General features: G+C 44.3%; 1 protein-coding gene across 1 annotated transcript; it reads right to left on the bottom strand.

The window, feature by feature from the left end:
* LOC122407787 (Sex combs reduced) lies at window positions 1-27,931 on the bottom strand. The gene is made up of 2 exons (XM_043414209.1): window positions 25,662-27,931; window positions 1-4,138 (listed from the first exon to the last, which is right to left on the bottom strand). Exons 1-2 carry the CDS (start codon window positions 26,512-26,514, stop codon window positions 3,834-3,836), a joined length of 1,158 nt encoding a protein of 385 aa, XP_043270144.1. The 5' UTR covers window positions 26,515-27,931; the 3' UTR covers window positions 1-3,833.

Below are 27,931 nucleotides of genomic sequence, written 5' to 3'. Positions count from 1 at the left end.
TTCGATGATGAAGACCGGTTTTTTTGTTTTTTGTTTTCTTTACGTCATGCCATTTAATAATTACAATTTAAATTATATATAATTATATGACCTTACACGTGTACGGTGCTCTAGGTTTACGTAGTTCGTAGTAAGTAGGTAGAGGTTTTATTTATTTATTATTACTTTTTTTACTTTTTTTTCTTTTCGTTTAGTTAGACTATTACGTATATTACATGGAATGAAGTAACATTTTGAGAAGAAACGCTACGCGAACGTAATACTTGGGCTTAATTTACGGAGGATTCTTTTGTTCTATCTTCTTCTTCTTCATTTTCTTTATCTTGAAAGGGGGCGCTCTTCGATCGGAGCATCTTTATTCTCGCGATGATTCTTCAATCGGGCTTTTCAAATCATTCAATTTCATTCATCAATTCTCACAGTAACGAGAAACTCGTCGGAGGGGGGCTAAGTTTTCAAGTGTTCGCGAAAGCGACAAATAAAATAGTGACCGAATGATAAAATACAAAATCAACAAACATTTATGTGCACAAATTCATATATATATAATAATAATAATAATAATAATAATAATGTGAATTTCATAACGAAGGGAAAAGACGTGAAGCTATTTTTCATGAATGTGTTCGACCTCGCTCGTTTCGCATAGATTTTTCTTTCGCTATTTTCGTGTTTTTCTCCCTCTTATTTTTTTTTCTATTCTTTCTTTAGGTACGGGAACGTGTGAACGCACGACACGTGGCGCGTGAACAACAAAATAAAGTGAAAGATTAAAAACTCATAACGAAACAAATAAAATACAATATTAACACTGGACCGAGCCATCGAGAACGGACTCACTCGCTATATAATTAATAATAAAGACAATATAATCATCATAATTTTCAATAATCGTGTATAATATTAATAATAATTATTATCATTATAATAATAATAATAGTAGTTGTAGTAGTAGTCGTCATTATTCCATTTATTTAAATACGATCGTGGAGCCAAGGTGTTGAGGAGAAAAAGTGCAACGTAAAAGTTATACAAAATTGTGCTTGATTTATTCGTGTTATTATCGAAGCAACACACGCTAACTCGGAATTCAGCGGGGCGATGAATTTTCCTCTCAAATCCTGGCTCCGCGAGAACATTCGTCAAACTTCCATCTCTCGTTCCCTCATTATAATATTCAATAAATTCATTATTTACAATTGAAAATATCGCGTCTTATACACAAGATACACTCTAGAAACTGCTATTCGTATACTCGTTAGATCCCTGTATGCTTCCGAATTTGCTTCCTCGTAACGCACGACCTCGTTTTACAATTGGTTGATAAGTTAAAAGAACAAAAGAAGATAAAAACATCGATTTTCATCGCATTTCAGTGCGCATTATCAATATGTTTTTTGTTTTCTATTTATTTTTTATTTAGTTATTTTTTTATTCTTTTGTTTCTTGTATCACATGATATTACATCGAAAATAACGCACTCGAACGCACGTGGAAGCGCTGAGCTTCGTTGTTATTACCAGAGTTTGCTCGCGCGGTGTGCGTATTAATAATCGTGCGCACGCACCTGTCCTCTTTCATTCTTTCTATTTCCCTTTCCCCCATGCCGTCGCCCCTTCTTCGAACTAACGATTCAATGCTTACATCTTCCCGGGCTTCGACTCGCCAATTTATCCGGGAATTAATCGACCAATTAATGAGGCCATATTGCACTCGGCTACGATCGTGTTTCGTCAGAGCAACACGTGCCTTCTCACTTATCCACGAACTCTTTCCACTCATATGCACACGCGGGGGCCTTGCAGTCTCGTATATTATTCGGAGATCGAAATATCCAACTTCGAATTTCACTGGAAATCATGGAAACCCATAACGCCGGATTTGGAATTGAAAGAGCACGAGAAATCACGATCCACTTTCGTGGGGCTGCCTCGACTTGCTCGAAAAAAATTGAAAGACTATTTCCGAGTTCGCTCTCCCGAGTTTCTTACGGTGGCAGAAAAAAATGACATTCGCAAAAACAAAACTCCCCAGTGCTGTGCAGCTGCTCGATTGTCATGAGTACGAAGTTACCGGGCGGAATTGCTCGCATACGTTTTCACGTGCCTGAATATCAACTTCGTAGTGGGCATTTGATGACGATCGTGGAGAAAAAGAAACACTGATCTCGTGAGTCGTTACTTTTTACGAAGAAAAATTAATAAATTCTCGAATTGACGACGAGCTTCGTATGAATTTTTTCACATATTGGACGACCTGACCAGGGTGGAAAATTTGAATGAGCTCATGGGACGCATTTCCGCGCGCGCACTCTCGTAATAACCGATCTCTATACATTTATTTTCCCCCGTGAACTTCGCTTGTATCTGTTTCTTTGTATTCGTTATCATCATTTTTAACCTTCTGTATTGTTTTTTGGCCAAGAACACTTTGAGCATTAGCAGGCATTCTTAAACGCTAACTAATTAAGAGAGCTGAGAGAAACTTTATATAACGCGTGCAGATGAAAACTTCGTTTCCATTGTACATATTCTTTGTTTCTTTCCATCGATTTTTCTTCCGATAACTTGCGTTGCGCGTCGTTTTTTCTTTTCAGGCTTATTTTTTTTCCAAATCTACCTTCACCCGTCTATGTGTATGTGAGATTCTCGCAGACTGCTATGAACTATTGAGAGCCAATTTGCATGCATCAGTGCATGAGGAATCTAGACAAGGATAAGATCTTTTATCGTACACGAAAGTTCGTGAGAATTAGTGAGAAATTTGAAATATTTGTGGTTCGAATAACGAGACGGAGACGCCAATGAAAAGACAAATGTCAATCGTTCATTACGAATGCGTCTGTGTTTGAAACGAACCCATACTTAGACTCGAGAAAAATACGGAAATTTCTGAATACCGATTCGATTACAATTACATATTTTCGGCGCTTGTGCACTGATGCAATGAAATTCACTTCCGTAATGCGCGCTTTCGATGCGAATAAAAAATACCGAGTTTTCGCAAGACTAGATCGCGTTGCTCGTCAGACAAATAGATGGGTCTTACAAGAAGAAATGAAAAAAAAATAAAAAAACGACAACAATATATTTATTTATATATAAGTACATAGGATGATTTCGCGATCGCATACCGTGTACGATGCGAGTCGATTTTCATATTCTCGTTTATGCTTCTATTGAACGCGCGCGTGAAAAACAAGAGATGCAGATGATAATGTGATCGGTGAAGGTGTGAGCGTGTGCTGCAGTCGGTTAAGAATCGGTGAGTTCTATTAATGAGACGTCTAATGATACATCTACGACTTACAATCTAATGAGATTCGTTAATCTCGCCCGCTGAGTCGGGCTCCAATGAGCGGCAACCGTGACTCGTGTCATCTCCCGTATATATAATTTTCAATCTCCTTCGTTTTTCATACGCATTTATTTATACTTATTGCATATTACGTAATTTGTATAATTCACACGGTTGCGCTAACAGAGCCCGGTGTCTCGGAGCTTGTCCAGTCTCTAGGATTTTTGTTTGTTACACGGCAGAAGTATCTCGGCTCAATTTTTCTCGTTGTTGTTGTCCATCGATGTTACGAAGGGAAGTCGTTGCTCGACGATCGCCGAGCAAGCTCTTCCGGCAGAAAGAAAAATCTTTCGCTCATTTTTCCCATCTGATTTTCGCAATCTCAGGAAGAAATTGCGGAAATCGGCACAGAAATAATGCCCACGAAATCTCCTCTTCCTCGCTTCTCGAAGGTAATCGCCTTAGAAATTCTGCTCGCCGTACATACCAGGAAACCGGACAGCGTGTGCCCCGAGCTCGGCGGGCGAGAACTCGTCCTATGTGGCCAGATGAGCAAACTGGCCTGGGTGGGGCGCGAATTGATACGGATGACCGTACGGGGACATGTGATAGGGAACGATATTCATGCTCGCCATTTTGTGCTCCTTCTTCCATTTCATTCGACGATTCTGAAACCATATTTTTATTTGCCGCTCCGTCAGACAAAGAGCGTGGGCTATCTCGATGCGCCGTCGCCTCGTTAGATAACGGTTGAAGTGGAATTCCTTCTCGAGCTCCAACGTCTGGTACCTCGTGTACGATGTCCTCTGACGTTTCGTTTCTCCGTTTGCGTTCACGGTACCTGCAACAGGTTCCGATGAATATGATCAACGTTTCTCTCTGTAAGCTAACTGTTAAAGCAAACAATCTTCGTTGCTTCAAATGGAATTAAAAGACTTTAGAATAATCACTGGGTTGGCATCATAAAAACCTAAAAATCAAATTTCGTGTGTTTACGATAATTGTACAAAAAAATCGAACTTTTATGGAGCAGAAATTGGAATTTTCTTTCAACTTAATGAATTTAATAAATTAAATGAAAATCCGCGAATTTATATTTGAAGGAAATGAAAATCAATCTCGGCGAGTTTGACATTCGGTGGAAGGATTGAACGATCGATTATAAAATTGCACGGTACTCGATTCAATTTATACAGTGCAATTTGTCATTTTTCTACGAAGAAAACAATTTGATAGCGGAGCAGTTGTGGAGCAAGGATTTCGAAATTCGTGCTCGACGCGCGTGTACCAAACATCGAGACATTTTCATGCGTGGAATGTGAAAATGAGAGACCGCGATTTTCTCGGGTCCTGAGCAGCCTGGCTGGCCGGCAATAAATAAAATTTGTTCACTTTTTACCCTCGTTTTATGCTATCGGAGCAATTATTGCCACGGATGTCTTGGTCTACAATTATAGCCTGGATATGATTCTGGCTACTAAATCATAGAATCCCGAGTCATATGTAACATGATTAAATAACAATCTTGGACTGGAATGTATTCTAAACCTGAATAAGTGAAACCTGCTCTTCAGCGTTTTGAAACTTGATGCCGCCAAGCGACTAAAGTACATCGTTACAAACAGGCATTTTTATCGACATTAATATAATTGCAAAGTGGATTGCAAGGCACGAAGTCGGCGGCTCCGAGGTGCACAACTGCAACACACAGATTGGCCGAAAAAACATGAAGTTTTGTGAGAAGAAGGTTGGAGCGGAGGAAAGTTGGGGGATATAGGTAACGCGTGACGAGCTCGTTAATTATTTCAACGAGTCGTGGTTAATGCCTCGCGGTGCCGCTTTCGCGCTACCGGATCTCGAACTGCTGGTCACTTGGCAGCCGTTTTACCTATTTGCTCGACACGCCTCGGCCATAAATAATTTGCAAACGCTATTATTACGATACACTCCGCCTTCCGTTGCACACCTACTCGTTTCGTCGAGTTTATACAGATCAACGGTTACCCTCCCTTTGCAGCGGATATGGATACGAAGTCGACACCTCGTCATCGATATTGGATTACGTTTTGGTCAATGGAAGAATCTTCTACTGGTTTACTGCAAGTTGAAACGTTTCAAAAGTTATTCAAAGAGTTGAATTTGGAGTAAGAGGCCTTGTTGAATCTTTAATACAATTGTTTTTCGGTCCTCGAGTCATTTTCCAATGTCAACGATGACGTTCAAGAGTGCAGAGCAACAAAAGGGCTGAATTCGCATGATTTCACGTGGTATTTGTCTGCGAGCTCGGCCTTTGAATTTCGAAGCAGTTGCGGCAAACGGCGCGTGTGTGGCTGTTCTGTGGGTGCATAAATAATTCAGCCTGCGCTATCGCTGTGGATAATCTCTTTTCTCTGGGTCATACACACGCGATAAGGATGCTAGCTATCGCGTTGGCCTTCATTCATTTAGACGCCTTTCAATTGCTACGTAAATCACGACCGACTTGCCAATTCAATCGTTTCCTCTCCTGCCACAACGTTTATCTTTTCTTTCGAGGATTCTCCTTCTCGTCATACTCATCGCCGAAGCATTTACGGTGGTTTATGGAGAGATTCTGTCTCTAGCTTTCGCTTTTTTTCATTCGACGTAAGGCATTGTCGTGGATCGATTCGGCTGCAGGGATCGTTAATCCCCCCCCAAGCACTTAAATTAGTGTAATTTCAACGTTTGCAGTGTCTAATGAAGTGTTCAGAGACTCGTCGGACACCCAACTTCCAAAACTCCGAAAACCCTCCAAGGCTGCGAAATTGAGAGTTGATTAAACTGTGAAAACGTGAAAAATGGTGAAACGAGGGCACCCCGAAAACTGAATCTCGGGGGAGGAAAGACGTTCGAACCTTTTTTCGAAAAACACAGCAAAGTGTTTGTTTCGCTGGTGTTTGAGGTTGTCAAATGTGGGTGCAGTACAACGCGAATGCGGATATTAAAGAGGCGGCTCATTTGCAGCAATAATGAATGCGCTATTAATACTCGAGTTGAGCAAGGAGAAGGAGGATGCGCGATGGAATAGAAAAGCCGGTTGATGTATGGAACGTTTACTCGGCCCCGTGCGTTCCTGGGTTAATATCTTTCATTGCCGAGTCTCAAACTCCATCTTATTCTCCGTACCGTCGCGAAAGCACAAGCGTTTATGTGTTCGTGGGCACTCAACGTATAAGAAGTTGTTGTATCTCCTTTTTCTCTGTTTATTTTTTCCTTCTCTATCTCGCTCTTGACGCACAAGTCAAGGGGTTCGTTCGAGGCGTTGAGTTAACCACGAGCGGTTGAACATTCGCTGGACACCGCGCGCGAGCACGAGTCGCTCGGTGAAACGTACATTCTCCTCTGAACGAGCCGCGGAGATGGCAACCTCGTTCGCAAGAGCTTAATGACCGAAGCCCTCGCAAATAAGCGTTATCGCTTTCCTCGCGATAAAGCACACGCCACTTCGCTCCAGTGTCCGTTTCGCGTATGCATTTGATTTGTTTTTTTCGAGGGTGCTTGGAAAAAAGATGCTTTCAAGTTAAGCAGCAAAGCTGACGAGCAGATTATCGTGACGATTCTAGTTCTCAGAGATTTGACGGCGCGTTTGTGTTTGCTGCTCTTTTCAACGAAAATGCCAAACTCGAATGAGGAAGTCGTCGATTTTCATGTGTTCCGAATGACCCAACACCCTCGACTTTCCGAATACGAGACGGACGAGAAAAAGGGCAACGTTTTTTAAGTTTTTTGCTAAGATCCTCCGGACAAAGGTTATTCAGCGCGCAGTGCACACGAGCACATGCTCGCACACGCTTTTGGAACACTCGCGGATGATTCCTTATACGATAGGTCTGCAGGGATTTTGCTCCGTCCGTCTCACTCGCCCTTTCTCTCCCCCTCGCTTCGCACGCATCCGCAAGGAGAAACTCTGAGCTCTTCGACGAGGTTTTATCGTTGTGTGCGCGGGGGCATCCCCGATCTTCATCGGTGATTAATTGATCCCCGTGTTCCGCCGACATCGATACACCGAACCCGAGGAACGAGAGATGCGAGCGAGAGAAAGAGGGGGAAAGCGACGAGAATAAGTTCTGTGAGGGCTGTTGTTATATGGGATAAGCCCGCGAGGGGGAAGAAACAAGTCCGTCGAAGGTTGACGGGTTTCAGATTTTTTCCGCGACATTCCGAGCGAGCCGATTGAAAAATACCTTCTTCCGGACCCGGCAACGATCACGGACGGATCTCGATTTCTGGGGAAGAGGAGCTCCTGATTTTAAATCGCCTCATCTTTGTATTATGTGTATACATGTGCCTACAGTAGAAAATTAGGTTTGTAAGGGGCTGTGACTGCTTCCGGATCGTTCCGGCATTTCGGTCACAATAAAATTGCTCAAATATCTCGTTCGCGAAAGAAAGAAAGAAAAATAATTGTATACCATTCTTTCACTATTTATCACATAAAGCCCAATATTTGTAGACCATCGATTCGCGTCTGAATTTTTCGAAAATTCTCATGTTATTCGCCTCCTCGAAATCGCTTCGCTACCATGAATGAGTTATTTCCTTGCGACAGCTGTTAATTTGTAGCAACGAAGTAGTTTTCCCGTCGCAATTCCTCCTCCCGCTGATGGCTATGAATAATCTTGGCAAGATATTCAAATTCCACCTGAATCATTGGACAGAGGCTTTTTGATTAATTCGTCGTTGCTTGCGTCGCTAGATTCCTGATAGAATTTTTTTTTCCAAGTATCATTTTTATTTTCTGCGTCGTTGGATCAGTACAATGTGGATTGACTCGAACAGTCGAACAAATTATTGTCAATCAACAGGCTGGCAAAACTCAGTTTTTTAAATCGGTGCCTCTCGAAAAAAAAACTCTACTCAAAATCCGAAATTTCGAGTAATGAGATGCCATCAAGAGCTGATTGTCCCCATGAAAAGAATTTATATTTAAAATATATGTAGTATTGTTGAAAAGTATATTCCGCATAAATAAAAAAAATATTTTTAATCACGTGTAAATATAAATATACATTTTTCATAAACATGAAATACATTTTTTTTCAATTTTAAATGAATATTTTTTACATAAAAAGTACTATAATAATCGATCGGAAATACGTTTGTTTATATGAAATATCAAGAGACTCGGTAGAGTCTCGGGACAGTACATTGACAGCGCTGTCTACACTTTTTTGTATTGGCATTAAATTTTCATTGCCCTGAACATCTATTTATCACATGCCAAATATGCGTATGATTAATGTGTGGAAAAATCTATGTTTTTGATGTCTACACGCTAGTTTAAGGTTACATTTTAACGTCTTAACGTTATCTAAAAATCTTAGAAATTATAATATCTATTAATGAAAAATGTATATTTAATATGAAAAAAATATATCGTTAATAATAATACAATACACAATTAAGCTGAAATCAGCAAAATCATCCATAAAATAAACACATGATTCATATATTTTAATGAATGAAAGTTTTAAAAAAATGTAGTTTTTATATATGCGGTATGTACTTTTCATAAAATACTACAAATATTTTGAATATAAATTCTTTTTATAGGGGTGGACCAGGGTGTCGTCTAAAAACATACTTTTCAGTTCAAAGTATTATTTTAAGTTTTACTATCCTACCACTCAAAGGAGTTTGAGGGTTTTTTAATTTACGAAGAATATGTCGAAGTCACGAGAAATCATGGAGACTGGATAGCCTTGCTTTGTTGGTATTATCGCGAAAGGGAGCTGAGCATTGTTCGATCCGCAATTTCTGCGTGATCGATCGATTTTCTTGCGTACAACGCTGTCTCCCGGTTATTAAGTATCCAAGAGTAATTTTCAAAGCGTTCTTTCGCTCTCCTTTCCCGGCAATATCTCTGTCTTCCGTGGCGATTAAATTTCACGCCTGCCATCTACTTTTTAATGAATAATTCCGAGGAGAAATAAAATTAATGAAGGAAAGATCGAAATGATCGATAAATTAACTGAAAAATGATTTGCAAAGTAGTGAAGTCGAACCGGTGAGAGTCTTCGATTTTCAGGGTTGGAAAAGTGCCGTTTCCAACCTCCATCCTCAAGTCCTAGAATTCGCTATCGAGCAGACTTTTTTCAAAAAGTGTTTTCCGGCCCTCAATAATTTCCCGATAAAAACTCCGAGATCCACGTTCCCAAAGAGCCTTGAAGATGTTGCGAGCTTCTATTTCGCAGAGCCAACTTCCAATTGGCTCGAGCGAGCGTTCCCGCGTGAAGCAACTCCTAGAGCCCTGTACCCGTGGCTCATCCAACAAAAAGAACGGAAGAAAAAAATGAATTCATCACATTTAGGAATAAAAATATACACCGGCGTGCGACGAGATTCAAAAATACACTAGAGTCGCCCTGAGCAAAGTCACAAAATCGATCGTTCGTGTCAACGGAGAACGTGTCGAGACTCTCCTTCCTCTCTACATACACACACCCCACGAGAGAAAAGACTCTCCTCGACACTCGTGTCTCTCTTTTTTCAGCATATCTTGCTCTCCCTCTCTTTCTCCCGCGGTAAGAGAAAACGTTGTCTCGAGAAGTCTGAAGCACTCCTCAGCAGGGTTTATCCCGTCGTCGCAGCGCGTTGTCAGTCTGGCAGGCAGTCAGGCTGCCTGGCAGACAGTCCAAAGCAGCGGACTCTCTTCCTCTTCGCGTCTCCTCTCTTCCTCGCTCTCTTTCTCTGTCTCCGGATCGTTTTCTGACTGCCAGAGAGAGCTCGATCCGCGTTCTTCGTTCTCGTCAATCCCGTTCGTCTTTCTCTCTCATAAAGACACATATATAAATATCAGTGGAGGAAAAGTCTCGATGCAAAATATCTGCGTAAAACGGTGGAATTGAGCGAGCGAGCAGCAGCGGCGTCATCGCGCGAGCTTATCCCATCAATAAAGCGAGGATACACTTTAATAGAAGTGACAAAAAATCTAGAAATTTCGGTGTTAATGAAAGTGCGTTTCGAGCCCGGAGTAAATGAGGAAGACGAAAAGGAGCGGACCGCGAGCGAGAGAGGAAGATTAAAAAGAAACGGTGACAGAGGAAAAGAGGGAGGGAGAAACGAAGACGCGCTGACGTGACATCGAGATGGCTGACAAGACGACACGGCACTGCGCTTAGGACCCGGCGAACAGAGCTTGTTCGTTATATATCCTCGCCGTTATTCGTTTCATTTCCCTCCTTTCTACCCCTTCCCGTTGAGCCATCTCGCACAAAGACAAAACGGATGCTGCAGTGTTTTTTTTAATCTTATGCCCTTTTCTATTTATTTTTATTAATACTCGAGGCATTTTTTCCATTTTTTTCTTGTCCTCCACACGTAGAAGCTTTTCGCTTCTATATGTACTCCACATCGCGACTTCGTTCCAATGTGCAAACATCGCGGGAACATACGCACAGTTTTCAGACGCTCTCGTCGTACTCGTACTTGGGAGATTTTCATCCGGCGGGATATCTCAATAATCCTATTCCCGAGAGTATACCGGCTCGATAAATCTGGCTGAAGGATTTAATACCGCGACATGTTGCCTCTACGAGACATCTCGCCATTATGTCTTCCCTCTCTCTCTCTCTCTCTCTCTCCTTCCATTCCGCTCTTTATCTCGTTGCCTTTCTCGTACCCGTTGCTCTATTTCCGTTTGACCAGCCGCCTTAGAAATGATCTACTGTACGAACACGCCAGTCGTGTTTTCCTTCCTGCCCCTAACTTTCTTGTGTGCTTTGAAGATTCGAAAATTGCTCACTCCGCGATGGAGCCTAAGTTTGCTTAATATTAGCCCAACATTTGTGAGCCGATTGGCCAATTAATGGCGCGGAGATTCGCCAAGTTGATTACGCGGACAGCTGATTTCATTTTCATATTTTTATCGGAACGAAAGATCGCGGATGGGAGCATCGGACGAACCGTTCAGGGTTTCTCACTATCGTCCGTTACGGTGGAGTGCAAAAAGAGTCGAGTGCGGAGATGAGCATTGGATAATCAATAACTCATAAGAAAATTCTCTAGTTTCGATCTTTTTTCTAGCTTCCCATCCGCATCTACTCAAATAATCATTCGACTGAGCAATAAACTCAGTCTTTATACTCATAAATGTGGAATAAAACTCAAGAAAAAGTAGATAACAATTATTAAAAACGATAAAATACTTCGTGCCGAGGATGAACGAAAGAGGATGAGAATCGGTAGGAAGAGCAAGGGGAGCGAGTGCGCCTATCAATAACCACGATCTTTACGTTCTTCAACGCATCACGATCCCTGCCCTCCGAGGAGCGTTCTGATCGACAAGAATATTCAATAAATATTGAACTCGTACCCCAAGATTCCGTTGCTTAATAATAGACTCTTGCGATCAAAAGATCGATAAGATCTAAAATATTATTTTCCACGATACCGGAAGAGCTTTGCAGTAAACAGCAGCGTGAAATGAGAGTCGAGTAGATTGAACGTGTCGTCATTTAAAAAGTACGAAACTGTTCGTAGTTCAACAAACGTAAGCTCTCAAACCACGCTACGTGTGTTCACGTATGAAACACATCGTTGGAGCCAATTACCGTCACGGACGACCGGAAGTGGGGACGTTCTTTGGGGCGTCGTGCTCAGCTCGCTGTGCATTACGTTGCATTCGTGTACGAATGCGAATACGCGTGTGTACTTTCTATACGAAAGCCGAATAACCGGCATGGACGTACTCGTCGAAGTCTCATGCCGTTTATTTGACAAGTCCGACAAAGCGAGATATATAGACCGGCATAAATAACTCGAGAGACCGTTCGCCGAGGGTTATTATACAATTACGATCAGGCCTCTCTCTCCCTCCCTCGCGTTCTGTGTCCTGCTAACTCGGTGGTCTTTTGCTCGCCGAATAGTTTTTTTTTTTTTCATTCAAATGAAATAGCGAAGTAACAAAAGTTTTGAAAAAAAGTATCCAAAGAACAATCGCGTTCTTTGATGGCGCGTGCGCTGATATATTTTTTGGCAATTAACTGATTTTCTCTACTGGAAATTTCGGCATTTCCTTGCTACCCTATAGAACTTCTAATCCGATGATAATCGACGCTGAATTTATCCGGAACAATGAACAGGAGCGAAATAATTTGATGCGAACCCCAGTAAAGTTGTTTCCAACAACATCGAGTAGATCTTTCCCGATGAATGTACTTCCAAAGACATCTCTCAACTCGGGCGACACGGAGAAGGCAAAAAAGCGAGGACACCGTGGCAGAAACAAAACGTGCTCGTCTGGCTACGATCCAGTCGAGCCATTCGGCCTGGCAATTTGAGCGCATAAGAGAAGTCTCGTAATCCCCGCAAGAGCAGTCGGTAACAGGGGATAGAATCTCTTTCGCCAAAGCGTCGAGTTAGCGCAGCAAAGTAGGTAGTCCAGTGTGGCCCATTGTCGGTATTTAAATTCACCGAAGAATCGCACACGAGAGGACAGATTCGCCTGATTTTCTCGGGCGAAGCAGGCAAAAATGAGAGAGAGCGAGGACAGTCGAATGACAACGTACTCGCTCTAAAGCCACCGAGTATTCGCCCTCTCTTTTCCTCTCTGATTTGCGAGTTCGAAGTCGAGTAACAGCTGTGAGATCACGACGTATTCCTAAGTACGCGAGAACCACACACGCTGCCGGCTAAAGACCGCGCGTCCCCGACGTTGCGAGCCACTTGCGAAATCAAAGCTCCGTCCACATTCTTCAGGACTTCGCCGGGCCTATTTTCATTACCTTTCATTCTCAACTTCTTTTTAAAAACTTACAATAAATCTTCGACGGTAATTCCGACTAATTTTTGTGGATTGAGCCTCAACGCGTCACTCGATTTAAAGTAAAACGATAATTGTTGTCTAATTTAGAGATCATGAAGAGAAAGTTAACTCAAAATCATTTCCTCATTCTCCTCCATTCACACGGAATTTAAATCGAAGTTTCTCAAATGAGACATCGTCCTGCAAACTCACATTCGGAAGACTTTTTTAACTCTCTTATTCAAAAGACTTTATCGCTACAATCATTTCAATGGTTCAATTGGTGACTCGTTCTTTGACCATGGTTGAGTAGAAAGTAATAAAGCACAAGGGCACGGAGGGTCGAAGGAAACTTTTGGAATGAATTAAAAATAATTTCTCCCTCGTCAATTTTTGGATTCTTCGTCAAAGTTTTGAGTTTTCCTGATCAGTATTTTAGGTATTTATCAGCACTTGAATGCTATTAAATTCATGGTAGCAGTCTATGATTAAATCAATCACGTTTGATCGTAATGAAGACACGATTGAAATATATTATTGCGGAGATCGAGAAATCGGCGTAATTGAATCCGCAGTTTCGTTCTTCACCCCTCCGTGTCTTGGCCTGGGGATATCATTGGCGAAAAGGGGTTTAAGAGCGGAGTGGGTACAGCGGTGAGAAACAAACCTATTTGCGTCGGAGAGAGCTTTCTCCGGGTCTGCGCCCTTCGCGTAGATAACAAATGATCCGCGGCGGCGGGACTCTCGTACTCGGCAGCTTTCTCTCTCCCACTCCCTCTTTTACTCTTTCGGGTGTTCTCGAAGCCGCTGAAAGCTTGAGAATATACCGGCACCCCTTGAACCCTCGCAGTATTCTCGCGGTCCTGGCTCTCACCAGCCGCCCCCCTCGCGCCGTTCCTTCTTTCTCCCTCAGAGTACATGGTAATGAAACTATATCTGCAGATTCTCTCATTCATAGAGAGAAAAATGGTTTTATTTGATGCGAGTACATTTTTCATCGAACGCGAAAATAAAAATATTCCGACGGGGCCTTTTTACGTTGCCGGCCATCGTTTTTTCATGAGTGAAAGACAAATTCACTGCTGGACTGTGAAATGCTTTGGAGAAGTAGATGAGAATTTAGTTTCTAGGGCGAGGAAAAATGTTTTTATTCCAATCGCCAGGTTTCTCCAACCTGAAAGTGAGCATAAAAAGATTGGAATGATTATGAGGACTGAATTGATCTCAGAAGACATATCTGAATTGCAGTTTCTTGGACGATGCGTCGTAAAATCGAAATTCATTTTTTTTCTCGCCCACTCAAACTGACCCAATTCTTAGTGCCAGAATGATGAATTTTCAACGATTCTCAGTGAGACGAGCGATTTTTCCTCGCGAGTTCAAAAACGTGTTGTCAGCTGACAAGCGAGGGGTTATCTATCGTAAATGTATCCTTTTCATTCGCGGAGAGAAAGGAAATAGAGAAAGAAAAAAAAACATGCTGAGATTATTTTGAATCGTATCTGCATAGTTGGGAGCACTGTTTAAAAGCTTGTGGAACGGGAATAGAGCGAGAGGCAACAGCGGCGAGTCCCATCCATCACGAAAGAAGTTTACATCACTGACTGCTCGTGCTCGCGTTCTCTCTCCTCCTACTTCTACTTGCTCCCTCCTGACACGCGCTCATATATGGGGCTGAAACGCAAATTCGGGGTTATTTCCTCATCTATAATTTCTTCAAGCGCCCCTCGTACTCCGCATTGAAATAACGCACATTTCGATCGTCCAATATAAAAAAGCACGAGCTCAAGATCAGCAGCTTCATTATTTCGACGAGGTTGTCAAGATTTTCCATTTTTTTCGTTTCGTGGCATTCCAATCGAAGCGATGCGAACACAAGAAAATACTTGAAGCTGTTCAGCCCGGAGGCAGTATACGTGACGGGTCGTACGCGTTCCTTGGAATCTGATAAAAATAATATTTCCTTACATCGCGCGGGGGTCGATTAACATAAACGTATTTAAATAAGTGTAGCGCGGCACGCGGAGACACGGAGAGTAGAGACGCATGGGACACACCCGAATGAATTGTTCGGAGACTGGATTTTCCGGATTGAAAATCTTGATACGAAGTTTGATAGGTTGCGACGTGCCTGGTATTACGCAAATGAGCGATGTAAAGTACATTTTAATCGCAATCAAAGAAAATTAGTTTTCATATCGATCGTGGAATCGTGAAGCACTGTTGGTTCGTTCTGATTGAATTTCATTTTTTTTTCGGTTTTTTTTTTTCATGAGTGGCAGCTGTAAATTTATTTCAATTAGAGAGACCGCGTCGTGTGAATGAAGCAAATACTTTGTTGTTGTTTTTTAACCCCGGTTAATCGATGAGATTTATCGATTGTCCGATCAGATGAGCTCATAGTTAGCGACGACTATTAATGGACAATGGTCGAACGAACGTGAACGCGCGTTTATGTTTCATGTTCCGAACAGTTCTCTTCCCAAGATACCGGCCTCCGAGTTTTATTCACATGTTCAAACACCGAGTATACGTACACATCGCTACGAGACTCACGCACACAACGAGAAACGACGGGGTATATCTGCTGGACGGCACCGACACCGGTTAAAATTAATGACTTTTACCTTCCGCACCGGGGAACAATACCCAGTCAGCTGGGCGCAAACGACTCACGAGCTAAACTCTTCGTAGGTGTCCGAAAGCAGAATGCGTTCGGACTTTTAAGTTCGTGTTGTACATCAATTTTACATGTGTATATCGAACGTGCTGAATCGACCTAAATATAGACACTGGAATATCAAATGGAGGGGTTTCAATGTTACTTTGATGATCATTAAATGTCTTATCGCTCTGGCTACTAAAGATTAGCATTTCTAGACACAGGGAGTTTCGAAGACTTGAATATTTTTTGAGCTGTGGGAGCGGAACATGAAGGAGAAGACGCATTCAAAATGCGATATGTTCACGTTGTAAAAAGCAATGATAAAAAGAACAACTTTTTATTAAAAAATAATTGGAAGTGAAGAAAAAGTAAATATGAAGCGAAGTGACAGTTTTCCTTCGTGAACTTCGAAGGACGAAGTCGTTTAAAAAAAATATTGTGATTCGTTTGAAATTGAAATGGAAAATAAAGAATTTTGAATTTATTACATCCGATCCGATTATCGAACATTTGAATGGTTATCAATCGACGTGTATCGAAATAAATAATTCGTTACAGCAAATTTGGATGTATTTTGAGTAAGAAATAATGCTGGGAATTTCAGGTTTGTTGTCAACGAATATGATCGTGGTGCAACAAAAAAAGAGATTTGTTGTTGTTTTTTTTATAATCACATTTTTGTAGACATTCAAAAAGTTATTCTCACTGAAAATGTAAAATTTCAGTGCGAACCACGATTTTAGATAGCTCTCGTCAAATTTTTAGTTCTTTCGATTGAAAGTGGATCAAAGCCGTGAGCCTAAAAAAAGTCTGAAATGAATTATTCACGGTCCCTCGGAGCATTGTGAACCTCGAGCCGTTGAGTACGTCAAACTGTGTGGCAAAATTCGTACGTATCGATTCGGTATTTGATATTAAGGGCATCAAAGTACGATATACGGCGGTTTTTATGGGTGAAACATAATCCTCCCTACAGAGCAGCATAAAGAATTCTGCGATGGCGTGGGCAGCTCGTTCGAGCCGAATATGCGATTAGCTCCCGTGCGCGTGGTTAATCGATTTTCCAACAGTGATAAAACCCTCATTAATATCGTGGGAAGATCGATTCGTCGTTTTCGTGAGGAACTTCCGGTTGTAACGTTATTTTAACGCGCCTCATGTGTACGAATCAATAAAGAAAGACAGCATAAACAATGCAAGTACTTTCATCTTGGAATTCAGAATTTTGGTAATTCATCAGCTTTCGTCCTTTCGTAGAACATATTTGAATGTGTAGTGATTAGCACAGACGACCCTAGAACTGAACCGGAATCATTTAACAAAACTCTGTCGGTGCGACCACTTCGTCGAGGCTTCGACTGCACGGTTGAAGCAATTTTCCGCAAAAAGTGTTCCATTTTTCCGTCTTCGTGCTTCTACGAGGCTCTTTTGTCGTTTTTTTGAGACGCACAAACAATTTGAATGGTTCGTTCTAGAAGAATCCTGTGATTGCGTCATTCTCTTAGCTGATTAGAGAAAAGCAGGGATTTTTTAGCGTCGTGTAATTGCAGCACGAAGCCTCATTCAACGATCAACGAATCAGAGATTCATTCTCCGGAGATTTGTCAATTTGACAGCGTTGATATTTAACGTGGACATTTTTTACGTCCCTGCGTTAAACTCCGGTCGTTGAGAATCTCGCGAGGTGTTTCTACCCATGAATCATGCAGTGGCCATGTTTCAGGTCGATTCGGTAGGAGGCTGTCCGCTTCGATAGTCCTCGGCATGCCTTCTGGTTAGACGTGAAAGCAACGGTGCCCCTCTCTCTCCGTGCCCCCTCGCTCTTTCGCTCTTGCCTCTCTTTCTCTTCTTCAAGTTCACAGGTCCACCGTAGCAGCAGCTTTCTGGATGTGGTATCACGGAACTTCGAAAGATGTTGAGCCTCCTCGCGCGATTTTGTCCGCCGTGTGTTGCGGCACCGACACGACTAGCTGCGCTATGCTCGCGCGAGCAGCGCAGCATTTATTTATGGCCTCGGGGTCGCCGGGGTGCGCGCGGGTACCGCCCCAATACCGAGTACTTTGCACCGCGTGTGCACCACCCACGGAATGAAGTCGTCGTTTTTACACTCTTGTGTATTCTGCATTTCTGCCTTCCTCTTATTCCTCGTGGCTCTCGAGAACAATGCCGTACAAATTATGCGTTTTCGCACTCTCTTTCATCGGGGGCCGAGATGTCCTTGGTACTTCCGCAGGGAGGAACCGGGTCGGGACACTGAGCTGGAGGATCGAACACGTTGAGAGCATCGATGATGAGATTTCTCTCGATAATTGTGTGCATGCCTTCAATTCTGCGTTCATTCACGGAGCATTCCGTCGATAGACTTTTCGTCGAGCCAGAGTTCTCAGGATCCTAAAACGATGCTTTGGAATCGTAGCTTTGTTTGCGGAAAAGCAGGATGGATAATCGGCGGTCTCTCGAAAAAAATCTTCCACATGGAAACAGCTCGGAATTCAAGTGTTCGAGATTTACGGCGTCGGATCGACGGGCGTTCGTATGACGGACATAAAACGAAGAGTTTTCGATCGTTCGATGATGAAATTATTGCGAAAAGGACAATCTGGCACGCCGTAAAATGTCACGCTCTCGAGGACACGAAAGAGGCGGTAAATAATGGAAAATAAATGATTGAGAAAAAAAATCGTCTATGGGAGGTGCAGGAACGAAGGAGCGAGGATAATAGAGCGTGTAGGGAATTGGAGGGTAATTATTGTGTCGTGCGGTTACTCGGGGATACGAGACACACTACACTCGTGTCGCGTCAAAACCGCTAACTCTTTGAGAATGGGATCGAGGCGGGGGGAGTTGAGTAAAGGGAGCGGATCGCGACCACCCCGGACTCCATTCATTCAAAGAGAAAGAGAGAGAAAGGGGATCGCGAGGGGCAGGAGAGAGAGAGAGAACACGTTGCTCCGGTGTCTTGAGAGCTCGTAAATTCTCGAAAACGCGGGGCCAATCCACCTCAGGGGGTTTGTCGGCCGTATGTACGGAGCACGCCAGCCGCTGCCGTTGCTACGAGAAGAACGGGCTCAAGGATCAAGGATCCCCGTTGCGGGACGCATGAGAGCGAACTCGCGGCAGCAACAGGCTGTGGCCTGAATCTCTTCAACCCCCGATATCCTCGCGCCCTACGACGCAGCCCCCCAAAGTCTCTTCTCAGCGTTTCTCTTTCTCTCCTTTCCTCTCGCTTTATCTAATCATCGTTGCACCATTCTTTATTTGTACTCCCGAAAAAACAGTACGAAAAATTGCGATCTCATTCTTTTCGAGACACAGTTGCGCTTCCCGCTCCGTAAATCCCTCGATGAAAATTTATGTCCCGGCGTACGATTTGTATACTTCTGAGCATCGTGACAGCAGGGAAGAGTGTCCAGATGCTCGAGATCCCAAACGACGTGACAACTATTTCTATCTTTCGATCATCGCGCAGCTTTCGAACGCGACACTTCTTTCACGTTGTTTTATATAAAGGAGAATCCACTCATTGAAGAAAAATATCGTCTCGTATCCCAGCAACGATTTGTATCAATACGAACGGCCGTTCTTATCTCAAAATTATTTTTCACACAGTGAATAATCTCTTGAGGTTGATGAATATACGTGCAATTATTCACTGACGAATATAGTACAATAAATGAAAATAAACTGGGGCTACTTAGTGACTGAAAAATGCGATTTTAATGGAATAGAAATGAATACAGAACATTATTCATGTTTTTCTCGCTAAATGCTTTCCTAAACGCCGCTGTAACGTCACATAGCGTTCAGTCTTAGCGAATAATCTCATTAACCACCGCGCATGACTCTCGATGTGAACGCTCGATACGAAAACCTTCACTTTTTCTCTTTGTGCCTGTTGTTTTTTCCTCATAAATGTAAAACTAGATTAAATTGATATGAGCAGCGGCGAGCACTTTGGAACGCCCAGACGCTGCTCCAAGTGTGAGTATACTTTGGGCGCGACTAGAATTATTACAGAGTTTACGAAGAAAGAAGGAAAGAGAGAGAGAGAGAGAGAGAGAGAGAGAGCTCTCGTATACAGTTTTATCCGATCGTGGGGTTCTCGCAAGAAAAGCGTTTCTAGTAACTATTCCGCGTGCATGTTTACGTACCACATAGTTACAAGTGCGAAGCTGTAAATAAAAAATTCATATAGAAAAATAAGAATCGAGAGTCTAGGCTGTTAACTCTTACGCCATCTCTCTTTCTCGCTCTCGTAATTGCCCCGTTGCTCGTCGCGCGGCAGCGAACCAGTTCCCGATAAAATTGACCTTATAAATCTTGGCTCGGGCGACATGATCCTCGTTTCTGTATGCACCGTAAATATGTAAATTACATCGCGATGATAACCTCCCCAAGATTATCAACAAATAGAATACCAAAGAACGAACATAAATTTAGTATGGCACGCATGTGTTTCGGAGAAAAATTAGTGAGACGTTCGGAATGAATTTGCTGCTCGAAAAATGGCGAGTGTTCCTACGAGAGCCTGCCCATTTATTTTTTCACGATACCTTCTTACCTCGGTGTGTGTTTTTTTCTTTGATAGCTGATATCCAAATTGAATGGATATCAGACAATGGATCGTATTTTGCTTTTCAATAGGATCGCGAGAGTCAAACGGCAATATCGTTTGGATACTCGATGCGGAGCGAGAAATCGTCTTCTTATCGGTTTTGTTGTTACTCATGAGTTCTCGATTCGCAACGGCTCGCGTTCGCCAGCTACTCTTGGTGCGCTTATAATCGCTCGACACCGGTCTCCGCGCGGGCAAAGAGATGAAGCGAAAACCAGAGGATCCTCCTCTCCCTCGCTTTCTCTCTCTCTCTCTCTCTCGTGCCATATTTCTATAGATATAAAGAGCCGTCGACGTTGTCGGTCGTCCGTTCGTGGCCTTTATTTATGGCGGAATGATCAGCCCGTAATTACAATGCCGATCGAAGGAGGCCCAAGGAGGTTCTCGAAAGGGCGATCTTTTCCGCTTCCCTGTGGCCAGGCTCAGGCGCCTTTTCTCTCCCTCCTATCGCGCTCCGTTTTACCTCAGCCTCGCCGTGCGAACTAAAGTGGCCGAAGGGATGCCTCGAATCGAACGAACGTGCGGGCACTGCACGATATCCAAATGTCTCGTGTATATCACACGTCCAAAAACACATATTTTCAACTCGCACGCGTATTTGTAGATCGAACACCACATGGCAGAGCTCAATTATCCACAAACAGAGCGAGTACGAAAGAAAGGGAGAACGAACCCGAGAGATCGACCCACCCTTTGGCGCTCACGTTCGTCGACCTTCGATCGCGCTCGAATGAACCGGCAGCCACACCGTCGATAAGGAGCGAGAGCTCGGGAAGAGAGAAAGGGAGACCGATTTCACGATATCCGCAACGATCGAACAGGCGAAATTACGCAACGAGATTGTTCGCTCGCGTGCACACACGGACTCGTAACGTCGGTTACATTGCCCATGATTGTGAGTACTTGGAAAAGTTTTCTCTACTAAAGGCTGTGGCGTTGTTACGATAAAAGGGCCCTGGAATTTGTCAGATTATTTTGTCTTTGGTGCACCACCGATTATTCCCCGCGATTTGGCCTACGTATGAGTTAGCGTTTCCTCGTGAAACGGAGCGCGCTGCTTTATAAATAGATTCGTTTCTCATCGGGCTTTGGGCTCTCTCTTTTTCTCACTAGCCAAGCAGAAAAGTTCTGGCCTCCAGAAGTGCGTCTGCTGCCTCGTGAAATAAAGAGAGAACGAGCCAAAGTGCGTGCGTGAACGACTGTTTACGTGTGTACGTTTTAAAGGGAGATGAAATCCATCACCCAAAGATGTTTAAATCTTCGAGCTCGTTCATAATACACGAGGAGCCAGAGCCCTCAGAATTTTTGTGCGCACTTGCCCCGGATAGCGCGGTTGTACCCCCCGAAGATTAAGATCTTACGCACGCTGCGACGTCTGTTTGTTAGAAAAAAGCCACGCGTATCGTTCGCTTTATCACGGGCGAGATGCCTTCGCCCATCCACGGCGTACACTCGCACGAACTCTACGTTGAGTAAACGCGACTCTCGCGTCTGGATTGAACGAGAAAATTTCTGTGGAAATAAAGGAAATTAATCAATTACAGATATTTTGCGGAAGCATCTACGGAATTCAAGTCGTTCACGAGGACCGAACACGAGCTCTCTTCCAACATTTATTTTACCGCTTTCGGTATAAATGAATGAGATTTATGGCACGAGTTCGTTCGAACTCAGCCTTGTTTCAGGGGCGTTTACAGTATTTGCATAAGAGCAAGTATTTTTTGAATCGAAAGGGTGTTGTCGACCGTTCGATTCGTCGACGCTAAGTAGCTTCGGACCATTTTCGTAGTGACCTTGGCCTTCGTATTCGAGCGATCTCTCGGCAACGACTGCGCGAAGAAAAACCTTCGAAAAATATATTCGCATAATGGAGCGAGCGCGTAATCCTAACGTTTCTGTACAAGAATGCAAAGTAGTCGATGCTAGAAGGAACGTAGCGCAAAAGTATAGACGGTTAACCTTGAGGGCGTCACCGGGGAAAGGGGTGCGTCGCAAGAGCCCCGAAGGGGTCACTCCTCAGGATGCTGGCAAGAGAGGTGGGGGCAGCCGGTTCGATGCGGTCGAGCGGGAATGTACCGCGTGAAAAATGAGAGCGACTCCTTCGAGTCGGAGATACTTGCTGTCGAAGGGAAAACCTTGGGACGAGCGATTAGCGAAATTTCTGACTTTTCAAAGACGCAAATAAGTTTGACCGACGAACCTTTCCTCAAATTCTTCGCTCTTCGGGCCTCAGACTTGCACGATTCAATGCTGGCTCTCACGCGGTGAGAAATTCCAATGCAATATTCACACAAGGTGTACAAATTAGAGGAAGCTTAACGTTAAAAAGGATCCTCGAGAAGTTAGTACAATTTTGCACATTTCACGTTCCTTTTCTCCTCGCAGCTCGTCGAAACTCCGCGACCGACAGAAAGACGGGAAATAATACCCGGAGCAAAAGGTAACAGAAATTTAGCGTTCGAGCTGACTTCGTGCGAATGCCGCTCCAGGATGCCCGATAAAGCGCGAAAGATGCGAAGTGCGGAGAGGGCGAAGCGTCGAAGACACCGAAGAAGAAGAAATAAAGAGCCCCTTCCCTGCTCCCCCGCCTTACAATGCGGTCTGATTTATGGTCTCGCCGCACATACATAGAGTTACACACGATATCATAATACCATTAATTCTTCGTCAAATTCCCCGCTGACTGAATCATACCGGGTCGGGGCAGTAAATCACGGCGCGACTAATGCTCGACTCTCGCGAGAACGCTTGTGTCCGCTCGCGCACAAGAATTGTGCGCGCACTCCTCTTCGCGTTTAGTTCGATGATTGTACGTCCGCAATCTCTCGTGCTTAAATTCCAATGTCGATGCGAGATCTCCGAACTGATTTTATGGAATCCGAGTCACTTGTTAATCGGCAACGTTCCATTCGCCGGAATCATCTTCGATTTCCTGTCCCGGGATGAGGAGCGGACTTTTCGAAACTCAATTCTTCAAGGATCCTTGGAACGGCACCAATTTTCCCGAGCGAATGTCCCACTAGTCGGAAACGTCACCCCGGAACGAAGCTTTGTCGTTGAAAAAAAGCGAAAAAACATTGAAAAAAATATGTAGCTGGCACGGGAGAAAAAACAGATAAGAATGGGAGGCTCCGCGTGTTTTGAGAGAGACGAACAGAGGCTCGTGCCCCTTGCACACGAGGGCTTTCGGAGATCCAAAAACACATCGGTGGAGAGATGCTACAAGAGTTTGCTCGCGACGAGTTTACGAAACGGGTGACTCGAGTAATTCGTCCCGCGTGCTTGATTTATCGCTCGACCTTCTTTCGTTGGACTCGTTAATCGAAAGACACTGTTGCGTTATGCTCTCGCTGCTGCTGTATGGCTCCGATTCCCAAAGTAAGGTCGCCCGATCCAACGGATTCATCGAGATTTTCCTTCTTCTCTTTCTCCTTCCCCTCTCTCGCTCTCTTCTTTTTCTCTTAACTTCAAACTTACGGAACACGTTATTTTTGTTCTCGTAAAACATCGAATTATCGAAAATATATTCTCTCATGAAATTCCAATTCACCATACACACTCGCGTGTTCTCTGATCCTATGATTTATTCTCGCGATCGCCAACGCCTCACGATATTTAAGAGGCTCGCGGTCGAAATAGCGGTTTCGGTGAGCAGCTACATTTTTATTTAGAGTGGTGCCTAATAATTTCGAAATAATTTTCTCGTAAATATCTTTCGCTATTTCTGACAGCGTACAGTGCTAATCCATTATCCCATACTTGGTGAGCATATTTATCGATTTTATTGAAACCTGCTTAATTTTACAGCATTCATGCTCATGGTAGCTTCGATGTATTCATCGAACGCGAGTGAATCGCGGATATTCGGTAGCCGAGCAAAGCTACTGCATATTGATGAGAGAAAAAAGTGACTTTCGTCCAAATTATCACACACTCGTGGACGATATTTATAGTCGTTAATGCCGCTCAATTTTGCAGCGAATCCGTTCGTAGTTTTTCGAATACTTTGAATCGCCTGGAGCCAGAAATAAAATCGCAAATAATCAGAAATCACGTAACTGCGTTTCACGAACGAACGAATGTAAAAAAAAATGATCCCTGCTTGAATTTCGTTGGAGACAGATTTTTCGGAAGATGTTAAGGGACCGGGCGAGAAGGGTCTAGACTGTTAAGGCACGGAAGTTGCGTTCCATTGCGCCGAGAGAAGATGAGCACACGTGGGCGTGGTGGTGAAGACACACGTTCTTCCCTCCTCCGTCTTTTGGCTTCTTTTATTTTTCTTCTTCACGCGAGAATACACCAGCGTTGAAGTCGTCTACATGTGGTTTATGGGGGCACCGAAACACGAGTATGCGAACGAAATTTTTTTTCTGACATTACGAAGAGTCTCTCACTGGTGGTCCGAAATGAGAAGGAGAAACTTTAGCTGGTATCCGACAGAGAGCGGCTGTATAAACGTTATCGACAAAACGTTTTCGCGTTGTAAGCGTGAAATAAGTCTGTTAGCTCTGTAATACAATGACTGATGGGAATTCAGTCGTGAAATAACTCGGTTATCGTGACACATTAGCGCCTAAACGTTTCTGTCTCTTCTATATTCCTGCGTTTCATTTTTTTTTTCATTCTCGCTTCTCTCTCTCTCTTTCCCTTCCTCCGAGTCTTTTCTCCTCGTCCCTTTTCTTCACCGATCCGCGATCATGAATCACGTACGCCCACAATGAAAAAACTGAGATCATCAAACATTGTACTCTGCTCGGTGGTGTTGGTCCAGAATATTCTTGAGCCTGTAACAACGCAGAGGCGCGCGCGAACGGAGCTTCGTCGATCATCGCGAGCCGCAGTCACGATGGCCTTGTCTTCTACCGTACTTATCAACTACCAAACGATACACCTTCGCATTCTGACTATTTCTCCTCGTTAACTTCTATACGCCGAGTTAATGATCCTACTGGTTTGATTAGATAACCGATCGCCGATAATCGTCGCGTTCAACGCTCGCGAGATTCGGCGAACACTAGTCCGAGGGTTTGTCCAGTGAACAATTGCACTTAATCTTATCTTCGAGAAGCAACTGCCGTTCGTTTAACGAAGGAAGACCTGACCGATTGGTTTCTCATAGCCAAGGGGGACGATAAAAAGGATGGTTGTAAAACACCCGAGGCTTCGGAGCGCAGGGAGCTTCTCGTGTTTTACTAGCATGTTAACTAGATTGCTCGATTGCTCAAGTGATACGGAACCCCACACGAGTACGGTCTCGTATTTTATTCGCTGTACGCTACAATCTACCGAGCAAGAGTTGATAGTAAAATTCTACTCACTTTGACCTATGTGAACCCTTTTCATCCACGGATAAATTTGTGGTGGATTCGAGCCACTGGCGTTGCCCTTGTTCGAGGAATTATTCCCGGTGCTTGATGTGCTCGAGGTGGACGAAGCCGGCGAGGATGCTGAGGAGGCTGTCGTCAAGGTAGAGCTACCTTCGCCGACACCCCGAGAGCTCCCACTCGGCGGCGAAGCTGCGGAAGCGGCGATGGACGATCTCGAGGAGCCTCCGGGAGGTGAAGTTAGTCCGGTTACCGTTGCTTTGGAGGTGCCCGGTGCGACCAACGGCGTAGGGCTGTTTCTCGATGTTCCAGTAGTCAAGTCTTGGGGCGACGCGACGCTCGTCGACGACGTGGAATCGGCGTATTTGCAACTGGAAGTTGAAGCCGCGGCCACGGCGTTCGGTACCTGCAGAAGAGTCGCGCTAGGATCTTGGTGGATCTGGGACTGCGAGTGATGCTGCTGCTGTTGGTGATGTTGTTGGGCAACTGCCTGCTGAGCTGCAGCGTGCATCGCAGCTGCGTGCTGTTGTTGCTGCGAGGTTGTCGTTGCGTTCAATCTTGGCTGTGGTTGCAGTTGCGTATAGTCTATCATACCGGTTGGCGGTGGATGCTGCATTCCCGATGCCGGCGTCGCGTAAGGGTGCTGCGGATAATGCTGCTGCGGCGAATAACACGGTGTCGGGTATCCGCTCGTCGCGGCATTGGGATTGTAATAATCACCACCGGCGGGCGAAGCAGCCTGGAGGGGCTCGCCCGGCGAATTTGGCGTTGGTCGTTGTTGCTGTTGCTGCGATTGCTGTCCGGCGTAGCAGGATGCCAGCGAGTTTACAAACTGATAGGAACTCATTGTCACCAATTTCGTTGAATTTTACTATTACGAATAAATCGTATTACTTGTGGAGCAGCGATCAGCTGATTGAAACGTCTTGAAAGCAGAATCCAATAGGCTCTTTTGGATTCTCCAGTTACTTGAATTTCGGTCCTAGTAACACTTGGCGCACTTTCGTCCCGTCAATCCTTCCGTTTCATCCTTGCTCGTTATTTTATCTCAGAGTTCTCTTGCACGGTCCTACTCGACGGAGGGAACTGCACGTAAAACGGGAAGCCCCCACGATTTCAGGAAGATCGTCATCGACACGGTTACACTGAGCACGGACGTCTCGATGATAATGAACGACGTGTCAACGCGCTAAACGACGACTAATCGCCAGAAAAAAAACACACACACCACAACAAACAACCGAGGCAACGAAAAAAGGTAACACGACACAAGCTTTCGAAGATATACCCGCGTGTCACGGGCTCGTGTTTATAACGTGTGTGAGTGGCGCGCGCGAGACGAGCGAGGTGCGACTCTCGCACGGACTTTTGCTTTACGAGCTCCTCGCCACGTGGGCCCGGGCTATAAAACTGTCTTCCGCTTCTTTACGACCTTACCGGGGCCGCGCAATTACCCACGGGGAACACCCGACCTGCTGCCGATCCTGTTAACTCTGCTTCCTCCTCTTTCACTGCCTCCTTCGAGTTCTCTGTCGTAGTAGAGCGTAGTACGGGCACTGCTCCATTGATGACTCGAAGAACCATTGAGGGAAGACAACGCTCTTGGTGACGAGCAACACACTCATCAGTAAATACCGAATGAATCGCGGTTTGAGCAAACACTTTCCGCTGGAAGCTTGATACTGGACATGACCCTCGCGCGTGTCAGCGGGAGTCAACCCCCCCGTAGAATTTCCCTTGAGCACACACCTGGTATCGTTCACTTAGCTTTTACTCCATTAATATCTTCATCAAAGTTGTGCAAACCGAACGAGAGTTCGGTCCGAGAAGAAAATCCTTAATATCTCGCGCCTTTCGATCTCGGCGATTGCACTAGATTGAAAAATCTCGAGAATCGTTTCCCCGGGGCCGGGAAATTTTCAAAATCCGTCAATCCCCCCGATGGGACATTTTGCAAGAAAAAATAATTGAAAAAGAAAAATAAATTATCTCCCGCTCATGATCGCCGCACTGTTCCAGCGACCAAGATGCAAGTCGCCGAAGAGCCTTTGCCCCTTGTTCTCTCGCACGTTTGATACGACAACACACAAAGATGGAACAAAAAAACAACAAAAATTTGTACGAAGAGCTCGCGGGGTCCGGCACCGTGGCTCGTATCGAACCCGAGTGACGGCGTATCGTCGAGGACCGGCTCGGGTTACCGTCTCACTCCGAGAGTGCAGCACCACTACGCGCCGTAGGGCACACACTGGCGAACAACTCCG

Source organism: Venturia canescens, chromosome 3 (genome assembly GCF_019457755.1).
Source record: "Venturia canescens isolate UGA chromosome 3, ASM1945775v1, whole genome shotgun sequence".
NCBI classification, from domain to species: Eukaryota; Metazoa; Arthropoda; class Insecta; order Hymenoptera; family Ichneumonidae; genus Venturia; species Venturia canescens.
The sequence above is the reverse complement of the archived record's forward strand: the minus strand, read 5'-3'. Positions and strand labels throughout refer to the sequence as shown.

Coding starts and splice junctions, on each gene's coding strand:
- LOC122407787 (XM_043414209.1), bottom strand. CDS start 26,514: ATGAGTTCCTATCAGTTTGTAAACTCGCTGGCATCCTGCTACGCCGGA. Junction 4,139..25,661: donor AAGGGTTCACATAGGTCAAA/GTGAGTAGAATT, acceptor AACCTGTTGCAG/GTACCGTGAACGCAAACGGA.